Source organism: Strigops habroptila, chromosome 15 (assembly GCF_004027225.2).
Source record: "Strigops habroptila isolate Jane chromosome 15, bStrHab1.2.pri, whole genome shotgun sequence".
In the NCBI taxonomy this organism is placed as follows: Eukaryota; Metazoa; Chordata; class Aves; order Psittaciformes; family Psittacidae; genus Strigops; species Strigops habroptila.
Genome location: NC_044291.2, coordinates 6892033 through 6917476, shown reverse-complemented (window position 1 = coordinate 6917476; position 25444 = coordinate 6892033). Strand labels below are relative to the sequence as shown.

Below are 25444 nucleotides of genomic sequence, written 5' to 3'. Positions count from 1 at the left end.
CCACTAAAACCCACAAAGCCCTCCAAAATGAAGCACAACAGTACCTGAGTGCCATGAGTGGTACCGTGTACACCTTTCAGTGGAAGGGAAACTCTCCAAAGAAGTTTGAGTAAACGTGCAGCCTCTTCTAAAATCTGCTGTACTGTGTGAATATTAGCTGAAAAGCTCTGCAGTGCTGCCTGCTCTGGTACCTGTGTCATAGGAGTAGAGACATGGTAAATTTTATGCTTAAAACATTATGAAAATGTTATCTTAATTAATGGTTTAAACCCCGTTGGTATTTTGATTTCATATTTAAGATGATGTACACAGCTATTGTGTGCCACAAAAGCTAATTTGTTGGTTTACAAAGGCTGCTGAATTATGCATTATCTGAGAATCTCAGGGAGGGAGGGGGATTTATCCTAATCAATAACCATGATTAATAATAGATTATATTTACTGGAGTTGCTATGCCACATGGTAATAGTTGGCAACTCTCTTCTCTCTCCATTTGCATTTCGTGTCATGTTATTTGAAAGTCAAATGATTACAGACATCAATTTAAGCAATATAGATGTTTCTTCCTTAGCAGACCCTTTAAACTGTTCCATTTAATGCTAAAATAACTATCAGGACACACATAAAATGTTTTCCTCTGCTGACAGATGAGAAAACCAAATTGAAGAAATTGCATAAACGTGAAATAAAGGAGGGGAAGAATGCAAGGGTTGGAAATGAATTACCAGAGCAATGGTGATACAGAAGGGGGAAGGGTAATGAAAGAAAAGCATTCACAGTTCCTGCCCCATGCAGCATTCCATTTGAATACTTATTTAGCATTGTTATCTAACCAGAACCCTCCTGTCACATAAAATATCCCATTTGCTAAGTAGTCTGAAATTTCAGTGATGTAAAGCTTGATAGGAAACTGCAAATGGTGAAACTTATTGCTTTTATCTTTACACCAACACCACAAGTTACAAACTTAGCCAGATTACTTTTGCAGTCATTATCAGGATCTTAACTAGGTCATTTGAAAATATATGATACTTCAGAGAGTCTTAAGTGTCATTCAGGCATCATTTTAGTGTGTGAGCACCCATGTGATCCCACAAAAAGAAGTTCAGAATTGGTGAAGACTGTGTCTTCAGGAGCTTTACTAATTAGGACTGGCAAAATAAGTAGTGCAAATTTATCCATGCAGTTAAGACCTTCTGGTTTTTGAAGAGCAATGAGCATGTTTTTTACACATTTATATTATCATAAAATCATAGGGGTGAAAGGACCTTCATTAGTCACCTCATTTACTTTCCCACTCAAAGGCAGGAAAGCGTTACATGTAATTTTTCAAGCATTCACATAATCTGTTCTTAAAAGCACCCTCCATTCCAGTGTTTCATTAGTTTTACCACTGGCATGTGTTTTAAATGCCTGATCCAGGCCTTTCCTGTTGTGGTTTCTTAGTTCCTTATTAGCTGCCATGGTCATGTACAAATTGTTCCTTCGCTGTTGTTGAAGCTTGTAGGTAGATTTGTCTTATTCAATCCACCCCATATCTTTATCATCAACTGTATCCAGAAATTAACAGTATTAAACAAGAAAAAAATAGCATAAGCAAGCACTAGTTCTCTTGATTCTAGAGGAAAAGGATTGACATTATTCAATACAAGGCAAACATTTTATTGGTTTAAGAATTATTATGTTTAAGACTATAGCAAGAGGACTGTGACTTGATACCGATGTGTCACATGTGACATTGTCTTAGAAGACAGTGTTTAATTATTTATGAGCTATTCAAGTTTCTAGACTAGCTACTGATACTGCTCAGGCATTCAACCGCTTCCAGGAATTGGAAACATATTAAAAAGCTTCCCTAATATGAAACAAGCCTCATTAGTATACATCAGTCATTGATGTACAGCTACAACCTGGTGTTACCAAGTGAGGAACTTCGTCAGCTGCATATCAGACTTCTTTTAACTGTCTCATATTTCCTGGATTTATCCCAAGTCTTCATTACAAAAAAATCTCCTTAATTATTTTTATCCTTAGGTTACTGATATATACCCCTAGTTTAAGCCCTTTCTAAAGCATTTCAGTTTTATCTGCAGTTTTTTGTTGGTTTTGTTTGGCTTTATTACTTCCAGTGTAACAATCACCAATTTCCATAGTAAAAACAAGTAGTTCTACCTCATTTCAGGTTGCAAGTAGAAGTGAGATTGCTTATTAAAGGACTACAATTAACTAATTTACCCACAGCTTCATTAACCCAGAATCACAAATAGGTGCCTGCATCTACATGAAGCTTGTCAGGGTTGAGGTGTCCTGACAGAGTGACTCTGTTAATGGTACCTACTGCACCATTAACCCAGTTCTTTGCTTTTGTAACCTACACATTTTGCACCTCTAGGTAAAATTCACCATCCTTTAACAGCTTTCTCTGCTTACCTTTATTCCAGGCTCCTGTAGCTTTGTACCAGTGACCTCTCTTAAAGGAATTTCCATTTCTGCTAAAACCTGTTGCCCTTCTGAAATCTGCTTCCGTAGAGCATTATAATCCTCAATCAAGCCAAGAACATGGCGCCCGTTTTTGTCTGCCCACATCCGATGCCCGGGCACAAGGCGAGGGGTACAAGCTGTGCTGGAGGATGAAGTGCTACTACAGTGTGAAGTGCTGTCTACATCATCTTTAGAGGCTGAGGGTGTACCTGGGGCAGAAAGAGCTTAATGGTTTTAATCCTTACATTTAGAAATAACCATTCTATGACACTAGACTCATCTTAAACAGCAAGTCTGGGATACTGATAACACGCCCGTTAAAGATGATACTTTGGGATGTACCTGGTTTCACTAGTGAAATGCAATGTCCATCCTTCTGCAGCTCACAAATCTTTCTGCTGGCAGCAGGGCATTTGCAACGATTTTCTATATATAAAAACAGGACAAGGGAGAGTACATAACATTAACATGCATAAAAACCAATTCATAACTCTACGTCTGTTCCTTTTTTTTGCTGATGCTGCATTTGGACTCAGGAAGCAGAGAAACACAGCTAATTTTCTAGAACCACACCACGTATCTTCCAGTATTTATCCACATTTATCTTTTTAGCATCCATCCAAAGTCCTAGATACCTCCCAAAATCAAATCTAAAATACATCCTGATGAAGACATTTTAATCAACAAATGCAATCTTCTCGTTAACGCCACAAGTGTGACACCCTCCACAACTATAGCATAAAGATCATATCTGTACCCCCCCTCTTCAGACATTCCAAATTCCCTAAGTACCTATGAGTAAAGACTAATCATGTAAAAAGCTAACAAATTCAGCTCACATTCCAAGGAGTTTTTCTGGTCCATATCAAACCAAGCTGTTATAACTCACTTCACCATTTTCTTAAACAAATTAGGAGCTTCTCCAGCTCCTATCTACTCTACCTGACACACATCAAAAGCAACAATATGTAATTTGGGGATACTGTTACTACAGGTTCCCCACAATAACTGTTCCACACCTACTTGATCATTGACTGGCCCTAAGAAACCATCCCCATATGGAGCACAGACTGTAATTTAGCGTTCAAGTATGAAGTGCACAGAGAAAGGTAGAAACCCAGAAATGTTACTTGCTACATTAAGCATCTTTCTTTCTTGCTAGGAGTTATGCTCATTATGCATTTCATCTGAAGTATGATTCTAACTGGACATATGTCCAGTCATGATATGGACACACAAATAAGATGGTAAAAACCCCTGTTGTGTCTCATGAGCTCTCACACTAATCCTCTGGCTGATGCTACTTAAGTAGGCATGTTCAGCTGTATGGACCCAAAAAGCCCCATTATTATTGGTTCCCATAACACGATGTAAGCCTACAAGCAGCAGGAGAGGTGGCTTTATTCTGGAAGTATAGAAAGATGTTACTATGCAGAGTACTTCAGCAGCAAGGAAAGAACATTCTTATGCCCTCTGTATCCCATGTACATCTATATTGGGACAATAATCTAACCCTGAGTGTAAACACTACATTTTCCCTGTATCACTTAACAGTGACTGAAATAAAGGTAAAGTATTCCTCAAGGGCAAAAAGGGGACAACTGGTTTATAAAAAACCCCATTTAGTGCACTTATTGATCATTCTTCAGCAATATATACTTGCCCTTAGCAAACATTATAGAGCTCTGCATTAAAAAAAGAACCCCCAGGTAAGCAAAATTTATGGCAATTTAATGCAGGCAACCTTCCATCCCAGAGACTGTCTGCAACTGCTTTTCTGGAAGGAAAAGGAAGTGACAGTTGGAGGCTATAAGACACTGTGCATTTTACCACCCTGTGAAATGCTCTAACAGGAAAGGGATCAGGAAGGCTGATGGGCAGCTCCCACATGTACAGTCGATGTTGTACAAGGCTTTAAGAGCATCTGTAAAGAACAAGGCACAGGTTCTACAGTATAACAAAAGTATATATGGCACAGTACCATTCATTCCTGCATAGTGCTGAGATTCTTGTTTCAGAAAATAGTTGATATTTAGAGCTGACACTGCTCTCACTTCCTCTTTCTTGTCTTTGGAAAGCTGCTCCTCTAGTTTTTCATGCAAAGACTTGTTTGTTTCGATGCTCCTCTCAAGCTGCACTCGCAAACTCTGTATTTCAGTCAACAGCTCGTGTAAGTCAAGTGGATTATTCTGATCTTTCCGGAATTCTTCTGCTGCATCACATCTGGGATCTGAGACAATTTCCAAAGAAACACTTCACATCTTTAACAATTAAAATAATATTAGCTAGGCTCACAGTGCTGAGCAAGTAAATTACAGCCAGCCTTATCCTCGATATTAAGAACTACAAACAGCATTAAGATAATGGTTTGACCAAAAAAGCATGTCTTAATTGCTTTTACCCTTGAAAGATTTGAAGAGCCCAAAATTATCTTTCACTTGGTCCATAAAAGCTAAAAAGCCAAAAGCAAAAAAAAAAAATACAATAAATGCAAACATGAAGAGGATTTACAAAATGTGAAGTGCATTAATGCACAGTCTGGGGCAAGGAAAAGGAATGGGTAATCTCGGAGCTCGGAGGAGGGATGGAGTAGACTTAGGAGTTGAATTTTATACACAGAAGAACAAAGGAAATAGTGATCACCTGGCAACCAGAGGAACAAATCTGAAGCTGAAAAGCAAGGGCTGTGTTTGTCTTTCCATAAAAGGAGGTCAATACACAAAAAATTCCATGTATTCTTTCATGCTGAAATCCAACTGATCTCCAGACAGTGGGAAGGCACTCAACTGTATGAGGAGAGTGCTGCTGCTCTCTAATTACATTACCAGTTCTGCAAGGAGACTTACTTCCATCCCTAAGCCAACTTTGGCTTAAAGCCTTATGCCAACAGGGCTCCTCTGGTGCAGACATGCATGAAATACAAGTGATGGCAGGGCATATTACTTAAAGTAGTAGGAAGAAAAAAACCCCAACTTTTAGAAGCACTTCCAGTGAGAAATTTGCTAGATACTGTAATGAGTAAGCAGCAATGAACAGTATTCCACTTCTTTACCTAACCAGATCAACGTGATGGTATAGATTCCTTAAAAGGGGTAGGAAGAACTTGTGTCAGTGTCACTCCTACTCCTCATCTTTAAGTGGCAGAAAAGCAGGCAGGAAATAATTAAACATCTCATTCAGAAAGCAGTGCCAGCACTTCTGCCCTCCCTAGGGAGAAGACACTACCCTCGGATTCAGACAAGAGAAAGCACAACCTGAGTAAGCACTACCTGCAAGGATGCAGCAGCATGTGTTTAGATGACAAGTAAATACGAAATCTTAGATGACAAGTAAAGCTCCCCATGAAGCTTATCCAGCCTGAGGCACTGAAACTCACTATTAGTTTTTAGCTTTGCTAAAAAGATAAAGGAAACTTGGGTGTGCCAAGTCAGAAGATAGCACAGATCTCAACCTCACAGCTATATTCCAAAGGTAAAAAGCAGTATTTTATCAAGTTGTCAGTTCTTTGCATAGCAGACACAAGGAGAAACAGCAACCTGGCCAACTGTCCTTTGACAGGATCATATTCAGAGAGGGAAGGGTTGCATGGGCTAAGGGTGTAGAAACAATGTGCATTTATACCTGTCCTCTTCCTTCTTGCTTCTTCCAGCTTCTCATAAACCTTGATCTCAGTTCGGAGCGACTGCAGTAACTTCTCATTCTCAGAGAACTGATGTTGCTTTACATTGATTTCTGTTTGCAACCTGCGAAGTCCCAGTAAATACCTAAGTTAAATTTGCTCCAAAATCTAAAATCCATTCCCCCTTCCCTCCATCATTCTTCTCTTGCCTTTGGAATACATCTATGTGCCTCATTCATGTTAATGGCTATGACTAAACACGTGCTTGTCGCACTGACAATTTTCTTCTCTAAATGAATGTCTAAATGTGGACAGAATCAATACCTGTTTAACTCATTACGACTGCTGTAAATTTGACATGTCAGATATCTGGTTTCATCTTCCTTTTGGCCAATTTGTTTTTGCAGCCTTTCATTCTCTCTCTTGATGCATTCGTAATCCTCATGAAGATGCTCAATGATTGCATTCTTTTTAGAAAGAGATTCTCTTAACTTTTCATTTTCCTTCTGTTTGTCTGAAACAGGAAGAAACACCAGGTATTTGCAAGGCCCACAACCCACCAAAGCTATGCTCTTTAACAAAACCAGCTTTTTCAGTGACACTCAGAAAATCACAGCTGCTCTTCTGAGTTTTAGGATTTCAGTATTTCAATTTTCTAACTACTTTTGCTAGTCATATTTTCTGTAACAGGACTTATAATGGCTCAATAAAACCTTGTGAACAGCCTTATAGGCCAAACGCCCCCAGCACCTCTTGGGATTTGGTCAGAAGGATAGCATTCAGCAACTAGTGGCAGCAGGATCCCAAGGAAGGCACATGAATTTTGCCAATCCTCGCAAAATAACAGATTTAACTTCTCTTGAGGAAGAAAAGATCTCAGTGGGATTGTTTTAGGGCACACTGCATCCATGTTCCTCCTTGTCCTCTCCTTCCCAGCCCTATTTGTCTGCCAAATGTATCACATCAGTCCTTTCCTTGGCACAAGCCGTTTCCCCAAACTAGTCCTGTGACAAGGAATTGCTGATAGGGACAACTGAGCATTCTGAGACAGCTGCAGCTTATGGGGCCCCCAAGTTTTCCATGATCCTGCGTTTAGCATCGGAAAAGGCAAAGAAATAGCACGGAGGAATCATTCCACCTCCCAACAGTTAGAAAATGCTTCCTTCATCTTCAGTAGTCTTGTTGAAAGCATATGAAAACAGTAATCCCCAGATGCTGTTAAAAATGTGCATCACCAGCCTTTCACTACTGAAGGTCCATGCTAAGACTATTGACAGAAAGCACCTGAGACCAAAACATGCAGAAGGTACCTAAGAGGCTTTTCTTTCTCTAGTGCATCCAGGACTAAAAAGAAAAGAAGCTCCCAAACTCCAGAGATACTGACATTATTTTTTAGACACAAAGGCAACAATGCTCTATTCATCATGGTTCTTCTAAAAAAGAAACCCTGATATTATCAGATCATATTGTCAACCATGGAAACAAAAGCAGGAATATATTAATTAAACAAGCAGAACTTGAAGACACTGATAAGCACCAAGATGCACCAGAACAAACGAGGGAATACATGACTCTGGAAGAGGTACCAGTGCTTTTACACAGTCTGAAAACATGGAGACTTAGAAACTAACTGTGGTTTAAGCTGCTTTATAAACCTACTCAGTGAGTTGTTGGTTTTCCTGGGGGAAAAAGAGAGGGAAGACTAATATTCTCTCTTCACAGGTGTGAAAATGAGGGAAGTTTAATCCCAGAGATTACAAATACTTACAAATGGATTCCCTCAGTTCTGTTCTCTTCTGAAGTGTTTCCAAAAAGATGGCTTGGTCATAGAATCATAGAGCAGATAGGATTGGAAAGGACCTGAAGATCATCTAGTTCCAAGCCTGGACTAGTCTGTCCAGTCAAGCCTCTGTAGCAGACTATGGAATCTAAGTGTTATTACTTTGCTTCCCTTTGCAACTCTTCTGTACAGACTGGTCTCATTTTCAGCAATAATGCTATTGTATGGATTTGTGTTAAAAAGGGTTTCAGAATGGAAGCATAGGGAAAAAGAAGGAAGAAAATGGTAATAAAAGGCACAGGGGAAGAAGGAAAAGAATGTATAGAGCACAAGGAATGCAAAAAGAAGAATGGAGAAATGAAAGTGAATATCAAATGGAAAATGCTACAAATAAACAGAAGGAAGGAGCATTAGTGCTACTTCTTTATCATTGTTAACTTCAGATTGAATGGTTATGTCTGAGCATGGAATTTCAGGGGTGAGAAGAACGGTTAAGTCAGTTTAATGAATGGCCTGTTAATATTTCATTGTTTTCTGATGTGGAATGAGTTGCAGTCTACTGCTGCAAAGTACATTCTTACCTCTGGATCCTTTTGCTAGCATTGCATTCAGAACTTGATTTTGCTTCCTCAGGAAATGTATTTCAGAAGTCAGGGAATTATGCTGCTCTGAGCCATGGTTAAAAATGTTTGCAGAACCTATAAATATATACAGAAAAGATGATTTATGACTCATCTCTAGGTCATTAAAGATTAAACCTTCCAGACAAGAACAATTTAAAAAATTGCAGAAAAAACATGTTATGAAAGAGATTTCTCCCTTCTGTATTTTGAAGGTTATCCCCACAGACTAAAAGGCAGTTCAGGTTAATGCCAAGTAATCCAAAGCCCTGCACCACAAGTACCTCTCACTGCTGGCAACCATTACCAAAATGGCAAAATTCTCCCCTGGCAGTCCTTACCTGTCCTCTAATGCTCCAACAGGACAAAATGCAGGAGGAGTTTGTGACATTGCTATTCTTTGAAAGTTATGCAAACTGGAGGAGGGTTTACCATATATTTCAGTCTTGCTCTGATCATACTCTGTTGTATTTAATGATACCATTGCAGAGGACCACTAGATCCTACCAACTAATCCACGGTGCAGGAAGTAACATAAGTAGTCTGGTACCAGATTTGTTACCACATGAGTCTAGAACATAAGGCTGGAGGCACTGTCTTTGCCTTTGATTACAAACCAAGAACCCATTTATGATCACAGGGATGAAGATTCATCCCTCTTCAATTTATGTGTCTAAAATTTAGATAACTGAGCCAGTGTGGAGCAACCATCATGGGGAGAAACAGGCACCACCAGAGAGCAGTTATCAATGTGTCTTCCACACATCTCTGCAGATGAGATGCCCTGTCCTCCAAAAGGAAGTACTACTCATCAGTGCCTCCATGAGAAGCTCTGAGTAACCAGCACAGACTTAGATGTCTAACTTTTAGAAAATTAAGGGTGATGAATCCTACTCTAAGGATCTCATTGCACTAGTCGTGTAAGTGTTAGATCGTGTATCCACTCAAATTCAGCCTAGGTAATCCTCACAATGTACTGTATCTATGCTACTCATCCCACAGCGATGTGTAATGTTCCAGTACAGTCTGAAAAGTGCCACATTCCACTCTCAAGGTGGCTGCCTCTAAAATCAAGACAAGTAATTGTTATTGCCCTTTATAACCTGCTTATAGTCAATAAAACACTTCAGGACCCATCGGAATTAATGTTATTATTAAGAATAGTTTTCAGTTGATTGGTTATCTCAGTATATCCTACACTTTAAAGCTTCAGACAACTACATGAGTGTCAACTATTTGGTTAATAGAGAAATAACCAGCTGGCAAAAAAATTAGCTCAATGTATGAAGAGGATGCCTTTCAGCTCTCGCAGTTCACTTCAATTTGATGTGCTGCACTTCCTCTGAGTAATCTCATTTTATTGTAATCCCAATTGAAGCTTTTACCCACTGCCTAACTGGGATGTAGTGTGCCATGATATGCACCTCTTGTCGTTACTGAAAGACTCAAAGGCTCTAGAAGCCTGGCACTAATGGCATTTTACTATCTATATGTTAAAGAGTAGAAGTAGCTATGCGAACTCAAAAGGCTTTTCCCTTTCAGATTCTAACAAAGCAATTCAACTCGAAGTGGCAAGGCTTGATGGTCTCATCTTGATTCTAATTTAATTTATTGCCCATCACCCAGCTTTATCCTATTTGACAAGTTATGCTATCATAGTTCTACTGAAAGGCTTTAGAATATAACTACCAGTTATCTTACATAATAAGGGATAATGTAGAGTCAGTGGTAATAGGGCCACAATCCTGCAATTTGACCCACTGCCGAGACGACTACTTCTGTGCAGAGTCCTGCTGACATCAATTACGCTCTCCATAGATGCACAGGTTCATCTAACCAGAGTAAAGTAGAGCATCAGGGCCTACAATTGCAATACACTTGAGTTTTCATTATGTTTTGTGCTGCAAAAAAGGAGTGCTAAGAAAGTGCACCTTGATGGTTTCAAAGGAAACACTGACTGAAAGACAGGCACTGCTGAAAATCATAGCCAAGAGGAAGGAAATATTCACTCCCAGTAAAGCAAAATAAAGGCATACTAAAGCTGAAGTCTGAGTAGATACATTAGTTACTTATGGGTTAAAAAGGCGGCAAACAAAACCCCCTTTTAATCTTAACTGCCATTAATAAGATCTGAAACCTTGGAAACTCACAATTAAACCTTTGATTTGATTTGGAAGCCTAACATTTGAAACGATTGAAGCAATTATTTCAGTTCTCCTTGCACTGCAAACCTCAGCTCTACAGTAACGATGCAGTTATTACCAGCACTCGAGCCATTTATAGAATACTAGAAGCCCAGAGGCATTCAAACACTTAGAGAATCTAAATATTAAAAATAGCATAGCAAAAATAGTGGGCAGATGTGTGTACATACATCCATCTAATATTTAGCAAACAAGAATAAATCTATGCATTAACTTTGGCTGAACAAACAATATCCCATGAATTTAACAGGCTTTCATCGACAATTAAGTATGTCACAACTTGGTTTTGGTTTTTGATGGAAAACAACCTAAGGATATTAAGTAAAAACTTTGAATTATTATTGTCCCAAAGCTAAAATCTGCTCCAGCTTCACTTAGGAACTCCTTTTTGCCCTGGAAGTCAAAAAAAGCCCATCTATTAGGAAAAAAGAGGCATCGCTACTATGAGAGAGGATATGTATATTGATAACATGAAAGAGATCTTCAAAGCAGAGACAGGAAGCACTGAGAGATCATAGTAACAAAAATGAGCTGTTCTAACAGGTAGTTCCTTCTTTCTCTTCCAGATTTCCCCTCCATGCGTTGGTAGGTGCACTAAGGCAACAAGAAGACAGATGGAAGGTATAAGACAGTTAGTTTATAAAGAAAATATACTTTCACTGCATTAATGGATGCCCTTGCCAGAATCTTTATGAAGCTGTAAAAGAGTTGGAAGTGTTTCAGTGTGGTTATTTCATGGGAACAGTATGCCTTTCCAGCAGTGTAAATACTTCATGAATGAAATGGATGCTTTTATACACCTTTCCATCACTGTAAATTATTCCTGAAAGCAAACTGCCATTTGCAGGTAGTCTCCATTTAAACAACAACAGAAGTGGATCATGGGGATGATGTAAAACATAATGAATCTAATGCCAACATTAGTGAAACTGAGTAAAAGGAAAGCATGTACGTATTTATTGCCTGCTTCCAGTTTGAGTAATATTGCATATTAATCAGTTAACCTATGGGGAAAAACCTGGGAAGCAGAGCAAGAACAGAATGAAGATTAGGAAAGTATGCTTTGGTGTGGTGTGCTTGAAAAGGTGCTGCAAAAGCATCCTCAGTGAGAGCCTGGCTATCCTCCTGTGAGAAGTTTTAAATGTACCACAGAGTTTGGCTTTCAAAGATGCTGAACACAAGTGAGCTGTGACTCTGAATTTGCATGCCTATTTTTAGTGGTTTTCATCCACTGCTTTATATTAGAGTTTAGAATGAAAACCAGCTCGATGTTCAAATTTCCATCAGTTGCTGCCAGGTATTTCTTATTAACAACTCGTGATGTTATTCTGTGCAGAAGACACTTCTGACACCACTCAATTCAAATGACAAGCTGGACCTCGGCTCCGTCTTACTGATATTTTGTCCCTGTATGTGAATACAAGCTGGCTTTAAAGCACTCAGAAAACTCCAGAGAAGGCACCTCCAACAGGCCTGTTAGCAGAGGTGCTGTATTGACCACCACAGGTGTACATGGAGTAGGCATAGGAAAGCTAATTCCACAACATTCCTACTTTGGCTCAATAGCAGCAATGTAATTTAGAGCAAAGCATCTCCTCCTATATTCATAGTGGGTCCAGGCCCCACTGAAATTGTGTTGATAAAATGGGCTTCCTCTCCTGCAACTATCCCTGGCTGCACATGGCAGAGAATTAAAAGAAGATGACATCCTAGAATCCAAGACCATTACAGCAATAATGATATCCCAAAGGCACAAAAAAGGAACAAAAAAAGAGCAGGCTATTTGTTGATAACAGAACCAGAAAGGTCTTTCAATTCCCTGTATGAAATTCAAGCACAGCATCATCAAACACCATAAAACTACCTGGTTGTCCTGGTCTCTCAGCAATATGTGCAATTGTAGGTTTGAGGCTGTGTGGTGTTAACTCACAGAGGTGGAAATAAAAGATTTGTGCATTCGTCCTGGATACACTTCAAGCAATGGACTCAAGGAAGAGGCACATTATGGCTCTATTAATGTTACTGTACTCGCAGCATGGTGAAGCTGTGTGTGCTGCTGGAGCTCAAGATGCAGCAGTGCTCAGAGAAAGACTCAGCATTTCCCAACTGTGAAGGGGTGGGGTTTATTCAAAAAAGCACACAAAACATTTCCAGCAGCATTTCATCCCTCAGGCTTTAAGCAGGAAAAGTGGATTTAGTTTGCTATGAAATAAATCCTTACCTTGATCTAGTTCCTTGTCTGTTACTTGTCTCTCAAGCTGCTTCCTCAGTTTCTCATTAGTTTTTATGGAGTACTCTAAACGTTGTCTCAGGATTCTAATTTCTTGCAGATGCTCCATTAGTAACTCTAAATAAACAAACAGACCACTTCTTATTCAGAGTAAATGATTGTATTGCTTTATACCATGTATTCCTGTCAAATCTAATGTGAGTTAACATGAAAAAATGATACAGAACTGTTCAAAATGGTAGACATTAAGTATCTGACATAGCAACGATCTTTTTCCATATGAAAAATGGAATGAAAACTCCATTTTAACTTAAACAATGGCCTAGTTCTAAGGCTCTTTAAACAACTTCTTCCTACCAAACTGTAGTAGATAACAATTTTGCCCAGTTAAAGCATTGCCCGTACTGAGAAACGAATCCAAAGTTCTGCAATGCAGCTTCACATTCGGGCTCGACACACCAACAGTATATATTTTACCTTATAACAATAGGAAGCTTACCAGAGTAACTCAGATATAAATTTGACTTTGACTTACACAATGCATGCCATAATAAATACATCTCTTGTACCAAATTTCATTACTCTACCTTTCCGTTCTTGCTTTCCTGTTCTACAATTTTTCTTCCATTGGCTGCGAGTTTCAGCTTCACACAGGAACTTATCTGTTTTAACTGTCACCATCTCATTTGTCAGCTTATCCATGTCATACTCTCCTGGTTTACTCTGCAATATTTTCTTCCTGAACAGCATGTGCTATCTCAGCTATTAAATTTTCCTCGCTGGCTATAACGAACTACTGCATCACTTGTGCTTCGTGAAACTATCCAGGTCAAACACAACACCACTTATTAATTATGCAGCACTTACAATTCTCAAGGAAACACAACACTGGCTTTTATAAAATTAGAAAAATCCCTCTTTTTCTATGAAATAATCTCTTGACAATTGTCTATTTTCCTCTTATATCGTGTCTATTTAAAGACTGTCTCGAGTACTGTAAAGAGATGATACTCTAAAACAACAAAGACACTAAACATCATAGTTAATTTTGTTTCAAACAGGAGGCAGTTCAAATCGTTGTCATCTCTGGATGTCTTATTACTGACATTGCAATGATTATGCCAAGATCCTGGAAAGCTGAAGCAGACAAACATTCTTCATTATTTCTTAATTAGTTCCCTGGTGTCTTATTTAGGGCATTTTTCCCAATATCCAGTGAAACTTCAGTGGGAAAATAAATTACCTGGGGGAAACTTGTTTGGCAGAAGCGCCAGCGTGCCATGCTGTCCTTCTAGGTCGTGCCTGGGCTCAGGTGATCCAAGAGATGACTTTTCTGACAAATCAAAGTCAGACAAGCTATGAAGAGCAGATGGTAGAGGTGATTCCTCCTTCAGTTGCTGGTACATAGCGGTGTTCTTCTCATTATCCCTTTTGTGCCAAACAAAACGTTTTGAAATAGAGAAATTGTTTTATTACTTTGGAAGCTTGAATAGAGAGCACAGTGTCAAACGTACAGGAGTGGATTTATGTGACAGAACATGACAAAGCACTACACATCACAGGAATAGATCAAGACTGAAATGCAGACCTCACTGAAGTCAGCAGGAAGAATCAATAGACCTTCAGGCCAGGCCCCAGCACTAGGCAGTCATCATTAAGTTAAGGGGACCTCAAGTTGCCCTGAACAGGTAAGCTGAGGATTTCTGTGGCACAGAAGAATTCCAGGCTGGCATGAAACCAACACATGCAGCGTAACAACACCTGCTCTCTTCACCTTCAGTGTAAGGGTGATAGAGAATGAACTGCACCAGCACCATGCTCCAGTCATCCTGAGCCAGCCCCCAAGGTCACAGCAACAGAAAGGTGGCTGAGTATCCCTCCTGGCAGCTGCAATTAGGGTAATATCTGAGCACACGCAACAGGGTGCTATGGCATATTTTATTTGTTCATGAAAGGAACAAACCTGGTAGTATGATGCTTCCTCTCAGTATCTCAGCTGTTTGATGAGAAGTGGGGGAAAACCCCCCCTTGGTTTCTCTTCTATGGATATTTTATTAACAAAATGGATATTAATGAAACAGGGAACATAAGCAAAGCCCTCCAGAAAGCAAAAGAGTGGAAGTTGTGCTACAAAACATGGAGCATCCTTATCAACTTAACATACAACCCTATGTTTGATAAACATTCAATTGCACTCTTACCTTTGAGCTAATTCATAAAGTATAGCAACTTCTGCCCCTATTGCTTCTCCTGCAAAGCAGAAAGATCTGGTTAAAACCAGATATTGAGAATTATACTTTTTTCCCCCCCCATCTTCAACTCTTTATACAGGGAATGGTAAATTAAAGAGAAATTAGAGAAGTCAACAGATACTCTACACACTGTGTATTAATGTCAAATGCTGTACATGAGCACAACTATTTACAGCCCCGCAGCAAAGCAATATTCTCTGGAGTTCAAAAAGAATTACGAGGTACCACAGGTGCCAGATTTTACAGCTTTGGTGTTTTAGTTAGCACACAGATGTGAAATATGGTGCTATATAGCAAAAGGATTAGGCCTACATCTCATTATTTCTTCAATAAAAAAATACATAAACCCAATTCCATCACATTTGGATTTGGTCCACCCAGGCTCACCAGTTATCGTTAATAAAGGGGCATACGCAGGCTTTTGCCTGCAGTATTCTCAATGGTAGAGTGTGTGAGCACACGCACAGTGCAAGAGACCTGGACTCAGACACTAATTTAACTAAGGAAATAAGAGTTCCATGGTGTCCCCTTGGCTCCCCATATTCTGACTTTTTAGTGCCATTAAGCAGAGGTGGAAAGCAAGCGCTGCACAGCTCAAAATTCAGGGGAATGAACTGAAGGTCAGGCTGGAAAGGCAGAGACAGACGGTTGTTGATGCTTCTTCTTTACGGTCAATTCTTAGTACGCTGGATGTTCTTTATAACCCTACAAACATCATTTTACTTTAATGTGTGATTCAATGCAGCACCATTGTGTTAGATATATTGAATTGTCTCAGTTGTCAGTGACTTTTCATAGTATATAGGATACCATCTGTTGGTTTAAAGGCATTTAATGTTTATTCACTACAGAGACTTCTCATTTGTAATGCAAGGAATCTGTAGCCACTGAAATCATTGAATACACTCAATCTTTTATTACACTATGCTATGACACAGTAGCCATAATACCTTTTTCTCATATACAACTCCTTTATATGAGCAATTGAAACTGCAACATGCTGCCACTACCTTTAATGAAAGGCAGAATACAGATCATTGTATAGCTGGCGCCTGGATGGTTCTGAACAAAGTGATCTTCTGGAGCCAATTTCGTGAAGACGTGGGGGTCAGGGGCCTTATTTCAGGCCAGCACAAGTGTTTTGCTGAGGGTGGCAGTTTTGCAGCTGACATCTGTGGAAGTGTTGCTTTTGGGTCAGAAAGAGCAACGTTGTGATGATAGGAAAAGGTCCTTCTTGCTGAATCTCACCCATGAAAGAATCCCTTTTCCATCACTTTGCTGCTAATTTTCTCCAAACTAAGGACTGATGGCAACATGCACGATGTGCTCTTCCTTCAGGTGAAAAAAGGTTGATTTTGATGCTCGTTTTACAAAGCATGGTTGCATTTTAGCTCTCCATTAGGAAAAATTGAGTGCTTTTCTTAACAAGCTGGACTACCTGGCAGCAAGATGCAGGTCCCTTAAGAAAATTACTAGAAGCGGTAGGAATAATATATCTCCTGATGTGGTCTCACTTCAGACATTTAAGGGCTTGCCTTTCCAACTTCATGCTTTGTCAAAGAATAGGTGGGAAAACTGGGATAAACAGTCAAAGGACAAGATGGGTAAGCTCCTATTTTTCAGACAACGTGCCAGTTCTCACTGATAATTCAAAGGGCTTTGCCTAGTGGTACACATTACAATATCCTTTCCTAGGTTATAAACTCCATTCGGTGCTTGGCTTTCTCTAACACAAGGACAACACTCCTCTGCTTGGCTTCCCCTAGGACCTCTGCTCAGGAGGCTCTTGTTCTACTATTATGCCCTACAAATAGACGCTGATTTGCAACACCACAGTCTCTAACTCAGGAGCTACTCAAAATTCTAAAGGAATTCTTCTCCTCTGCCTTCTAACCAAATAGATTTTCCCTTTCTGCCCCCCCCTAATTTTAATTGTCCATATGCACAATTTGGGTGGGTTTCTCTGTGACAGCTATGGTTCTTTTACTTGGTACATGGAGTGACAGCTGATTTTATACCTGCATGCAATTTAACTTGTGTTATTTCTACAGGAATATCAATCCTGGTATTATCTTCCAAGGTTCCTTGTGGTTTCTTTAAAGGCACTGGCCCTAGACATTGGCCATATCACATATGGTTATGATAATTTCTATATGATAACTTCTTCTTTGACTCCAAAAGTACAGCCCTGATCTCTGCACTGCATTTACCCTTCTTACAAGTGACTGCACTTTAGGGGAAGAACTTCAGGAACCTGTAACTTTTGGGTTTTAGTTAAACATAGATTGTGCTAAAAACCGTGAACCATACCCATGAGAACCCTTCAATGGAGATATGTGATGCTCAGGCTCAAAATGGTCAGCTGGGCTGCTTCCTGATAAAAAAAATCCTAAAGCCTACTTGTAACTAAACTTTTACTGAACTATAACCACTATATTTTAAACAGTTAAAAGATGTATACACTAAGATAAATGAATCAAAATGGAAGGCGTCAATACAGAGGACAACTACACAAGTAAAATCCAGTCTTTGTGGAGCACTAAAATTGTACTTCCCAAGACAGCCCTCACTATAAATCATCTAAAAGCAACCAAAAGGAAGTAAGGCTTTCTTTTCACTAAAAAAAGGGAAAAACAACCCTTCAAATTCCAAGAATGTTAATATATTTCAGACAAGAAGCACAAAATACAGCTACTTACCATACAGGAACTGCCCTTCTAGCTTCTCAAACAATAGCACACTTTGATTCAGTTGCTCACGGAAGCCTTCAGCAACATAATAATCTACATCACTGGCTTGAAGCAGTTCCTCAAAACCTTTAATAAGGCTCGTCAGATGCTGATGGTAAGCGACACAACCACTGCGGATCTCTTTCATTTGCTGGCGTTGAAAGGAGACTTCTCGAGCTTGGGAATGAACTAATGAATCATAGCTGAGAAAATGAAATTAGCTTTCAAGTCATTTTCTGACCATAAGGAACATTTAAGTATAAATAAAAAGGGAATTAAACTTATATTCCTAAGCTATAATTTGATGTGACTCAATTTGCTTTTAAAATGCTTTTACAGCCTCACAATGAGAAATGTATTGTCTCTAACTGGTGAGTTTTGTATTTCTGGGCATAACTTGTGGGTTATTATCCTTCACTTAACTGCTTCCTTTAGAAGATGGGCAGCAATTAAGGTGATTACTTGTTTGTCTGCTTGAAAATAACCTGCATGGCATTCATAGGTGCCAAATGAAAGTATGAACGAATACACAAAAAGAATATTTTCAAATCTATATATTTTTCTGACTGGTTGGCTTTGTTCTTCCATAGCAAATTAAAAAGAAATCCAACAATAGAGAACTGTCTCTTCTATAACTTCTTGTATTTCCTGCCAGGAGCACAATATTGGACTTTCTGAGCTGATGGGTTCACCCACGCTGAAAATTCTGCACATCTCTGCATGCTTATTATCAGAGACTATGACCATGACAAGCACTGTAGTGTCCAAACTCTTGTATTCCACAAGCCAGGACATAAATCTCAACTCAGATCAACTGAATTTATTCTTCATTTGCAAGTAGAGATGTTCCCTTTATAGTGCCACTGTCTGTACCACTGATTGACTTCTTTCTATAGAATTAGTAGAGAAAAAGGCAGAGGGTCTAAAAAGATGCAGGGAATCAAAGAAAATATGCAGCATAAACAAAATGTATGATGGTGTGGGTTGTTATAGGATTTTTATTGTCATGGCTATAGGAAGAGATGCACAACTCACTTCTGGGTCTGTCAGTTGTGACTCATGTAGTTGTCCTAGACAGTGGCCATAAAACCTTTACAGCAATCCACACTGTCTCATTCCTTAATTTACAGTTGGATCTGCCTGTGTGAAATGGATGAGGTATATTTTCAAGGTATGTACATTTATATCTACTATGTAGCACAACTGTATTTTATGTCAGTAATATCAAGAGATATACAATAGTCCATGCTGATGGTTGCTCAGTCTCCAAATACTTCTCCTCAAGCATTCTGAAGCCAAAAGGCTGAATACCTTTCTTTGTTACACTTCCTTAAGGCTCTCAGGACAATATGAATATTCGAAGGGGGAGGGAAAAAGCGTGTCACCTGAAAATCACCTGAGTGATACAAAAGTGTAATACTTTGATTACAGAGGTCAGCCCATCTCACAGGGAAACGGGGAGATCTGACTTTGCCCAACAGAGGATGTCTTGCAGCAAAGAGTTGTGGCCCTGAGGTGTGGGGTAAAACAGACGTATCTGGCATAGAACCTTTACAGAGGATTATATGAGCTTATCAGAAGCAGTTTTCTTTTAAGAGAAATACTGGTTTTGTACTTTGAGGCATCTTTTAACTAAACAGTGGCTTTATGTTCATGTCAGTGAAATTCAGCCTTTACTCCAACAACGCACTCCTATGTGAATAAAATTGTCTTCATATTGCCTTCCTGTGTTACTCGGTATTGCTGTTTACAAAAAGGAAGCCAAAACAGTAATAGCTTTACTCACTTGGATGGTGATGTTTCTCTCAGTTTGTTCTGAAGATGATACACTTCATCAAGACGCATATTCGCAATTTGCTCTTTTTCAAGTTCTGCCTCATTTGCTGACAGTAGTTCCTTGAGGTTTTGTGCTGTCCAAGTATGAGGTGCTTTTGAACACTCTGAATTCCTATTTTCGGGGTGATTCTCATAATCCACCAGCTGATGGACACTAGAAAACGGTTTGATTTCTTGCACAGCTCTATCATCTTGCACTCGTGTAACATGTCCTTCCACAGGCAAGGCTGTGTCACTGAAAGCTATATTGGAAACACCACTCAATAAAAACTGGTCAGAGGTCTGCAAATGAAACACGAACATCTTGTACTTCTCAAGCTCAGACTTCATATTCTTAATTCTTTCTTTCAATTCTTCTATATCCTCTATGACTGCACAGTCATCAAGTGCATCTGTACTTGTTACACGCAATTTGAGAGAACGCAGGCACTTGGAACCTGAATATGCAGGGGCTGAGTCAATGCCCTCATGTTCCATGGAATAAAACTCTTCATTTATCTCTTTTAATGAATGCTGGATATTCACATTGCTGATGCTATGATGATTTTGCATATCTGAAAAACAGGAGGTTTGCATGTGAATATTAATATTCCTTTATCTGACATTCTGCTCTTAACAGCACTAGAATGAATTCATTTACTTCTATAATAACAGAATACAAACGCAGAATAATTACAAGCTCTACAATATTAGTTTTGGACTTCTGACCTCTTTCTATGATTTGCCCATTAATTCAACTTGCACTTCAAATATTCCAACCCCCTTCTCACCTTTCAAACAAACAATAGGCGAAATACATCTGCTTTCTTTGCCCAAATGACTGAAAATGAGTTTTGCTATATGCAATCCTGAATCAGACACCAATGAAGCCCAGACTTTTCCAGTCACAATGATGATAACCTCAAACAGAAGGCACCGAGACTTAATAGTAGACTCGATGACTTCGAATGGTTCTTCCTAAAACTTCTAATTAAATACTTTTCTCCTCACTCCAAAAATCTATACAAAACCAACTGGAGCAGAAAGTCAGTGGAATTGTAAAAAGATTATCAACCAAATAGTAAAATATGAAAAAAAGGGCTTTAATAACTTCTTTTTAAAATCCATTAACATGTTCAGTGTTAAAGGTTTTACTGGCACTCATTTGGCATGCACATCACATCCCCTAGCTGACTTTGCCATTCATAAGTAATGCGATCACCCCAGCTTCACATCAAGAAAAGCTATATATTCCTACATATATTCTATGTTTATAGTTCTGGGTATGTTGAGGGCTTCTATGTGTAAAGTGTCTTGGAAAATGGTTATTTTCTGGTTACCAGTAAGTTAAATTTTCCCCTTCTATTAGTTCTGCAAAAGATCACTATGAATTAGAACCTCCCTTCTGGGAGTCATTCATTGATCTTGCAGAGGTCTTAATACTTTCAAATTGGTTTCCATGGAGAATTCGAATGCCCAGGTTCAAGCTCTAAATCAGTATAAAGTCTCGGGGGGGGCAGCTGTATACGAAGGCCCAAGTCAAACACTAGAGAATAGAAACAAACATAACCTAAAAACCAGAAAACCATGAAGCTGGGATATCAACTTCCTTGAAATTTAGGCTCGACGATGTTCCCTGCAGCACACAGATTGCTGCACACCATTAGGTACGTCATTCGAAAGGTGACACAATCGCAGGACAGAAATGCTTCCAAGAAAATGCCTGTGTATGAATTCAAGACACGTTGACTAAGGAAATGCAACACTCAAGTTCATCAGCCTCTCCTCCGTCTCTACCACTTGGTTGCTGCGGTAACACACATGTCAAAGGTTGAGGACTGAGACAGAAGAAAACCCTAGTATTAAATGACCTCTTAAAACCTGTCATCCTGATTGCATGCAGAGGTTCCAGATAATCGAAAGAGGAAATAAAATCAGGGAAGAAATACTTTTGATTCGAATACTGGTTATAGTTTTTAATGAAACACTGCCCTTTAGTTAAGGTCTCTGTACATCTATGTGTCCACATGCACAGAGGGCACGATCCTGCAAACCAACTGCCCAGCTTCAATGAAACTACGTACACAAAGGATATGAGAAAGGATTACAAAGTTGGCCATATCCTCTACAGACAACATGTTAATCAGGTTATTCAAGTCATCCCCCAAAAATACTAATGGGTGATGCAGAAACATGTAATACAAAGTATGAAGCCTATTTACATTTTCATTAAAAGATTCCATTAGGTTTCAACCTACTTGAATGCCTTCAAATAAATCCGATAAGCAAAATTCTATCATTCAGTTGCTTCATTCCAATAGTTCATAACTAGATGCAGAAGCAATAAGTAACAAACATTTAATTCAGAGGAGAGTTCAGAAGTGAGTACGTTAGCAATAGAGATCAGAGTTAGCCATACAACTCATTAGTTTTACTGGAAACCAGACTCATAAATCCCTGTGGCCCTTCAGAAAGCATAACCCTTAAAAGACCAACTTGGATTCCTGAAGCAATTAATCCATTCTAGCTAAGAAAGCAAGTTTTAAATCCCACAAATAATGGCTGGGGAGACAATTACTTGCAGTAATTTACAATTTGGCACAATTCAGAAGAAAGCAGAGTTTTAAAATCTCTTTTTTTTTTACTATACCATATAAATGCTTTACCTAGATAATTTGGCTGATTTTTGTCCATTGCATATTCATTCTTGCTCTTTGTATCTGGATCAAGATCTTGCAGCTCCACCTGGACCTCACTATTAACCAGTTTGAGGATGGAGTTATCTGAAGGAGGTAAAAGAGAAGTCAGTGACTGAAAGGAAATGAATGAGGATAGTTAAAAACCCAAAACCAAACACCACCCCCCTACTTCCCCCCAATACACCTTACAAACCCAAATCTGGTTCTCTGACAATTTGGAACAGGAAAATCATCTAAGAACAACAACTGAAAATGTAATACAGACATTACTGGTCACATAAGACAGCGTTTGCACGTATTCTTAAAATCCTTGAACTGATTATAAGGATAACTACAAAGAATGTGAACTGCAAAGCTTCCAAACACCAAATAAACGTCTGCAGGTCCGCTTTGTAATGTAACAGCTGATCAATTTCTAGTGCATTTTTAAATGGTTTATGTTAAGCTTAGAGAAAAGGCTAAAAAGTTTCTCCAATATGAGCATTGATCATAACCTAATCTTCTGCAATCTCCCATTGCATCAAGTCTCACAATTCCTTAATGTACAGAACAGCTGTTAGCCAGGGTAAAGGAATAGGTGTGAAAAGGAAATCAGAGGACTGCAGTCCCAACAGGTTCTGATTGATTTCAGGATTCAAACCACAAGTAATGCCCTTCTCAGAATTCTCCATGCGTTTTGCACCTACCAATATTATTTAATCATAGAATCACAGAATGATTTGGGCTGAAAGGACCTTAAAGCTCCTCCAGTTCCAACCCCTGCCACGGGCAGGGACACCTTCCACTAGAGCAGGTTGCTCCAAGCCCCTGTGTCCAACCTGGCCTTGAACACTGCCGGGGATGGGGCAGCCACAGCTTCTCTGGGCACCCTGTGCCAGCACCTCAGCACCCTCACAGGGAAGAGCTTCTGCCTCAGAGCTCATCTCAATCTCCCCTCTGGCAGGTTAAAGCCATTCCCCTTGTTCTGTCCCTACAGGCCCTTGCCCAAAGCCCCTCTCCAGGTTTCTTGTAGCCCCTTTAGGCACTGGGAGCTGCTCTAAGTTCTCCCTGGAGCATTCTCTTCTCCAGGCTGAAGTCCTATCAGCTTAAGTATTCTCATCAAAGTTGTGCCATATCTGTCCCCTACTACAACAACATTATCATTAACAACGAATTCTCTGCAACCTCTGCATTTGACAGTGCCTCACTTGCTATTCGATTGAGTCTTTTCTGTTATATTTATACCTCCTCTCTCTCTCACCTATCCTTTACATGTCTACTCAGTTTTTAATCTAACTGCTAAGCACATATCTATTTTATTTACCACTCCAAATCTTTATATAATACCCATGGTTCTCTGCCTTACCATTTGTCGTCATCCTTTGCCAATCCAGCTGCTTTGTCAACAGCTCAGTTTAAATTCACCCAGCTACACTGGAAACAGACACAGATGACTTGACTGATAGTGGAATACTGGGAAAACCTCTTTATGCAGCATAAAGAAATACAGTATTTTTATACTCTCCTGTCTCCATTACAGACATTTTCATTAGGCTTGGCATCTATAAAGGAAATTTTTCATTGACATCTGTGTGTGCATTTGTGGGCACCCTGTGAAACTGCCATTTATTATACACTTTATGCCATGTCTACACAGCACTTTCCATTCCATGTAAAGCTGGTTCACATTCTAGCAGCACAGATACAAGGAAATAGAAAGGTATTTTTCCAGGTCTATATATATTTGCCTACTCAAGAAATTCATAAGATTAAGCAGCATTGTACATATGTAAAAATTACCTGGTTTTACCTTGTACTACAAGAAAAGAAGACTCTATTTCAAGCAGTATTACAAGTCATGATGTCCACTCTTTCTTTACCTCTCACTGATGTGCTTTCCTGTGGGTCTTCTTGAAGGCTTTCAGTTACAGACTCCTTCAACTCTCCATTTGTTTGTGGCTCAAACTCTTTGGGTTGTACTTCACAAGCTTTCAGGCCTTCATAAGGTGCCCTGCTGTGAGGCTGTAGGTTTGAATCTGACTTCGGCACACAGGAGTTCAAAGGCACGTTTCCTAAGGGTCTGGATGACTTCAAGAGAACAGGCAGACGGGACTTCTTGGGCAGGGAAGCAGAATCAGCCTGAAAAAGGCAGGGAATAAAACAGGCAGTTGGTAGCTCACATGTAACAGCCAAGTAAATGAAGCACGAACAGACATTCAGAGAGGAAAACTAAAGATTTTCCTGTAAGATCAGCCAGCTGTCACATTAGTTTTGAAAAGGAGATGGCAATAGCCTTGCACCATGAAAAACAAGCATTCAGAGAGGAAAACACACCTATCTCCCACTGGTTTCATTTTCTGTAGGTAGCTGCTGCTCATGCATCCACAGCCACACAATGGATGGCTTCCAGTTCATGAAGCAAGACAGACAATTCACCATTGACTAGCAAAGGCTTTTAATGAGTCGGTGTATTCGTTAACTCTGAATCTGTGTATGGCCTAGAAAAATAGTTTCTCACCCAAACTGACCTCTCCAATTCCTACTTTCCACTCTCATTTATATCATAAATGTCAAACAGCCCAGGAACCGTTTCCTTAAATCTTAATTGAGGATCCTCCTAACTTTTTACACATTCCTGAATGTCTTTTCCTTTCTTCCTTTTGTTTCGACCCAACAGACTCTACTTCATACCAGCCCACTTCCATCCCCTTGAGAAACTCAACATAGCTTTGCAGCAGCTATGGAGGAAATGTATACTCCCACATACTCCTTTTATGAAGGAGAATAGCTCCTTCACCCATATAAATAGCTTCCACAGGATTCCCATTTCCTACTGAACAGACATTCCATCACTGGAGCTGGGAGGAGAAGCCAGATTTCTTTACGAAGTCAAATTCTTAAGTCACTACATTTCAGCCTCTCACCTTTTGAAGGCTGCATGACATAAATGTGTCCCTGTTTAAACCACAGAGCATAAAAGGCTGTTATCTCCAAAAAGCTAAACACACGCTGTATGTTGATGAGCGCTATGGAATT

At 39.4% G+C, this 25444-nt stretch overlaps 1 protein-coding gene across 8 annotated transcripts in view; it reads right to left on the bottom strand.

Annotated features, from left to right (window-relative positions):
- CDK5RAP2 (CDK5 regulatory subunit associated protein 2) overlaps positions 1–25444 on the bottom strand; it is an 81218-nt gene that overhangs the window by 6000 nt on the left and 49774 nt on the right. For all 8 annotated transcript variants that reach the window (XM_030506876.1, XM_030506879.1, XM_030506877.1 and 5 more), the window contains 14 exons: positions 24289–24547; positions 22397–22513; positions 19702–20305; positions 17886–18118; positions 15136–15184; positions 14178–14362; positions 12926–13051; positions 8462–8578; positions 6425–6614; positions 6103–6224; positions 4463–4711; positions 2824–2907; positions 2431–2690; positions 45–191 (listed from right to left, as the gene is read on the bottom strand). In XM_030506876.1, the coding sequence (XP_030362736.1) occupies positions 45–191; positions 2431–2690; positions 2824–2907; positions 4463–4711; positions 6103–6224; positions 6425–6614; positions 8462–8578; positions 12926–13051; positions 14178–14362; positions 15136–15184; positions 17886–18118; positions 19702–20305; positions 22397–22513; positions 24289–24547 (2742 nt within the window). The remainder of the gene's footprint in view (positions 1–44; positions 192–2430; positions 2691–2823; positions 2908–4462; positions 4712–6102; positions 6225–6424; positions 6615–8461; positions 8579–12925; positions 13052–14177; positions 14363–15135; positions 15185–17885; positions 18119–19701; positions 20306–22396; positions 22514–24288; positions 24548–25444) is intronic.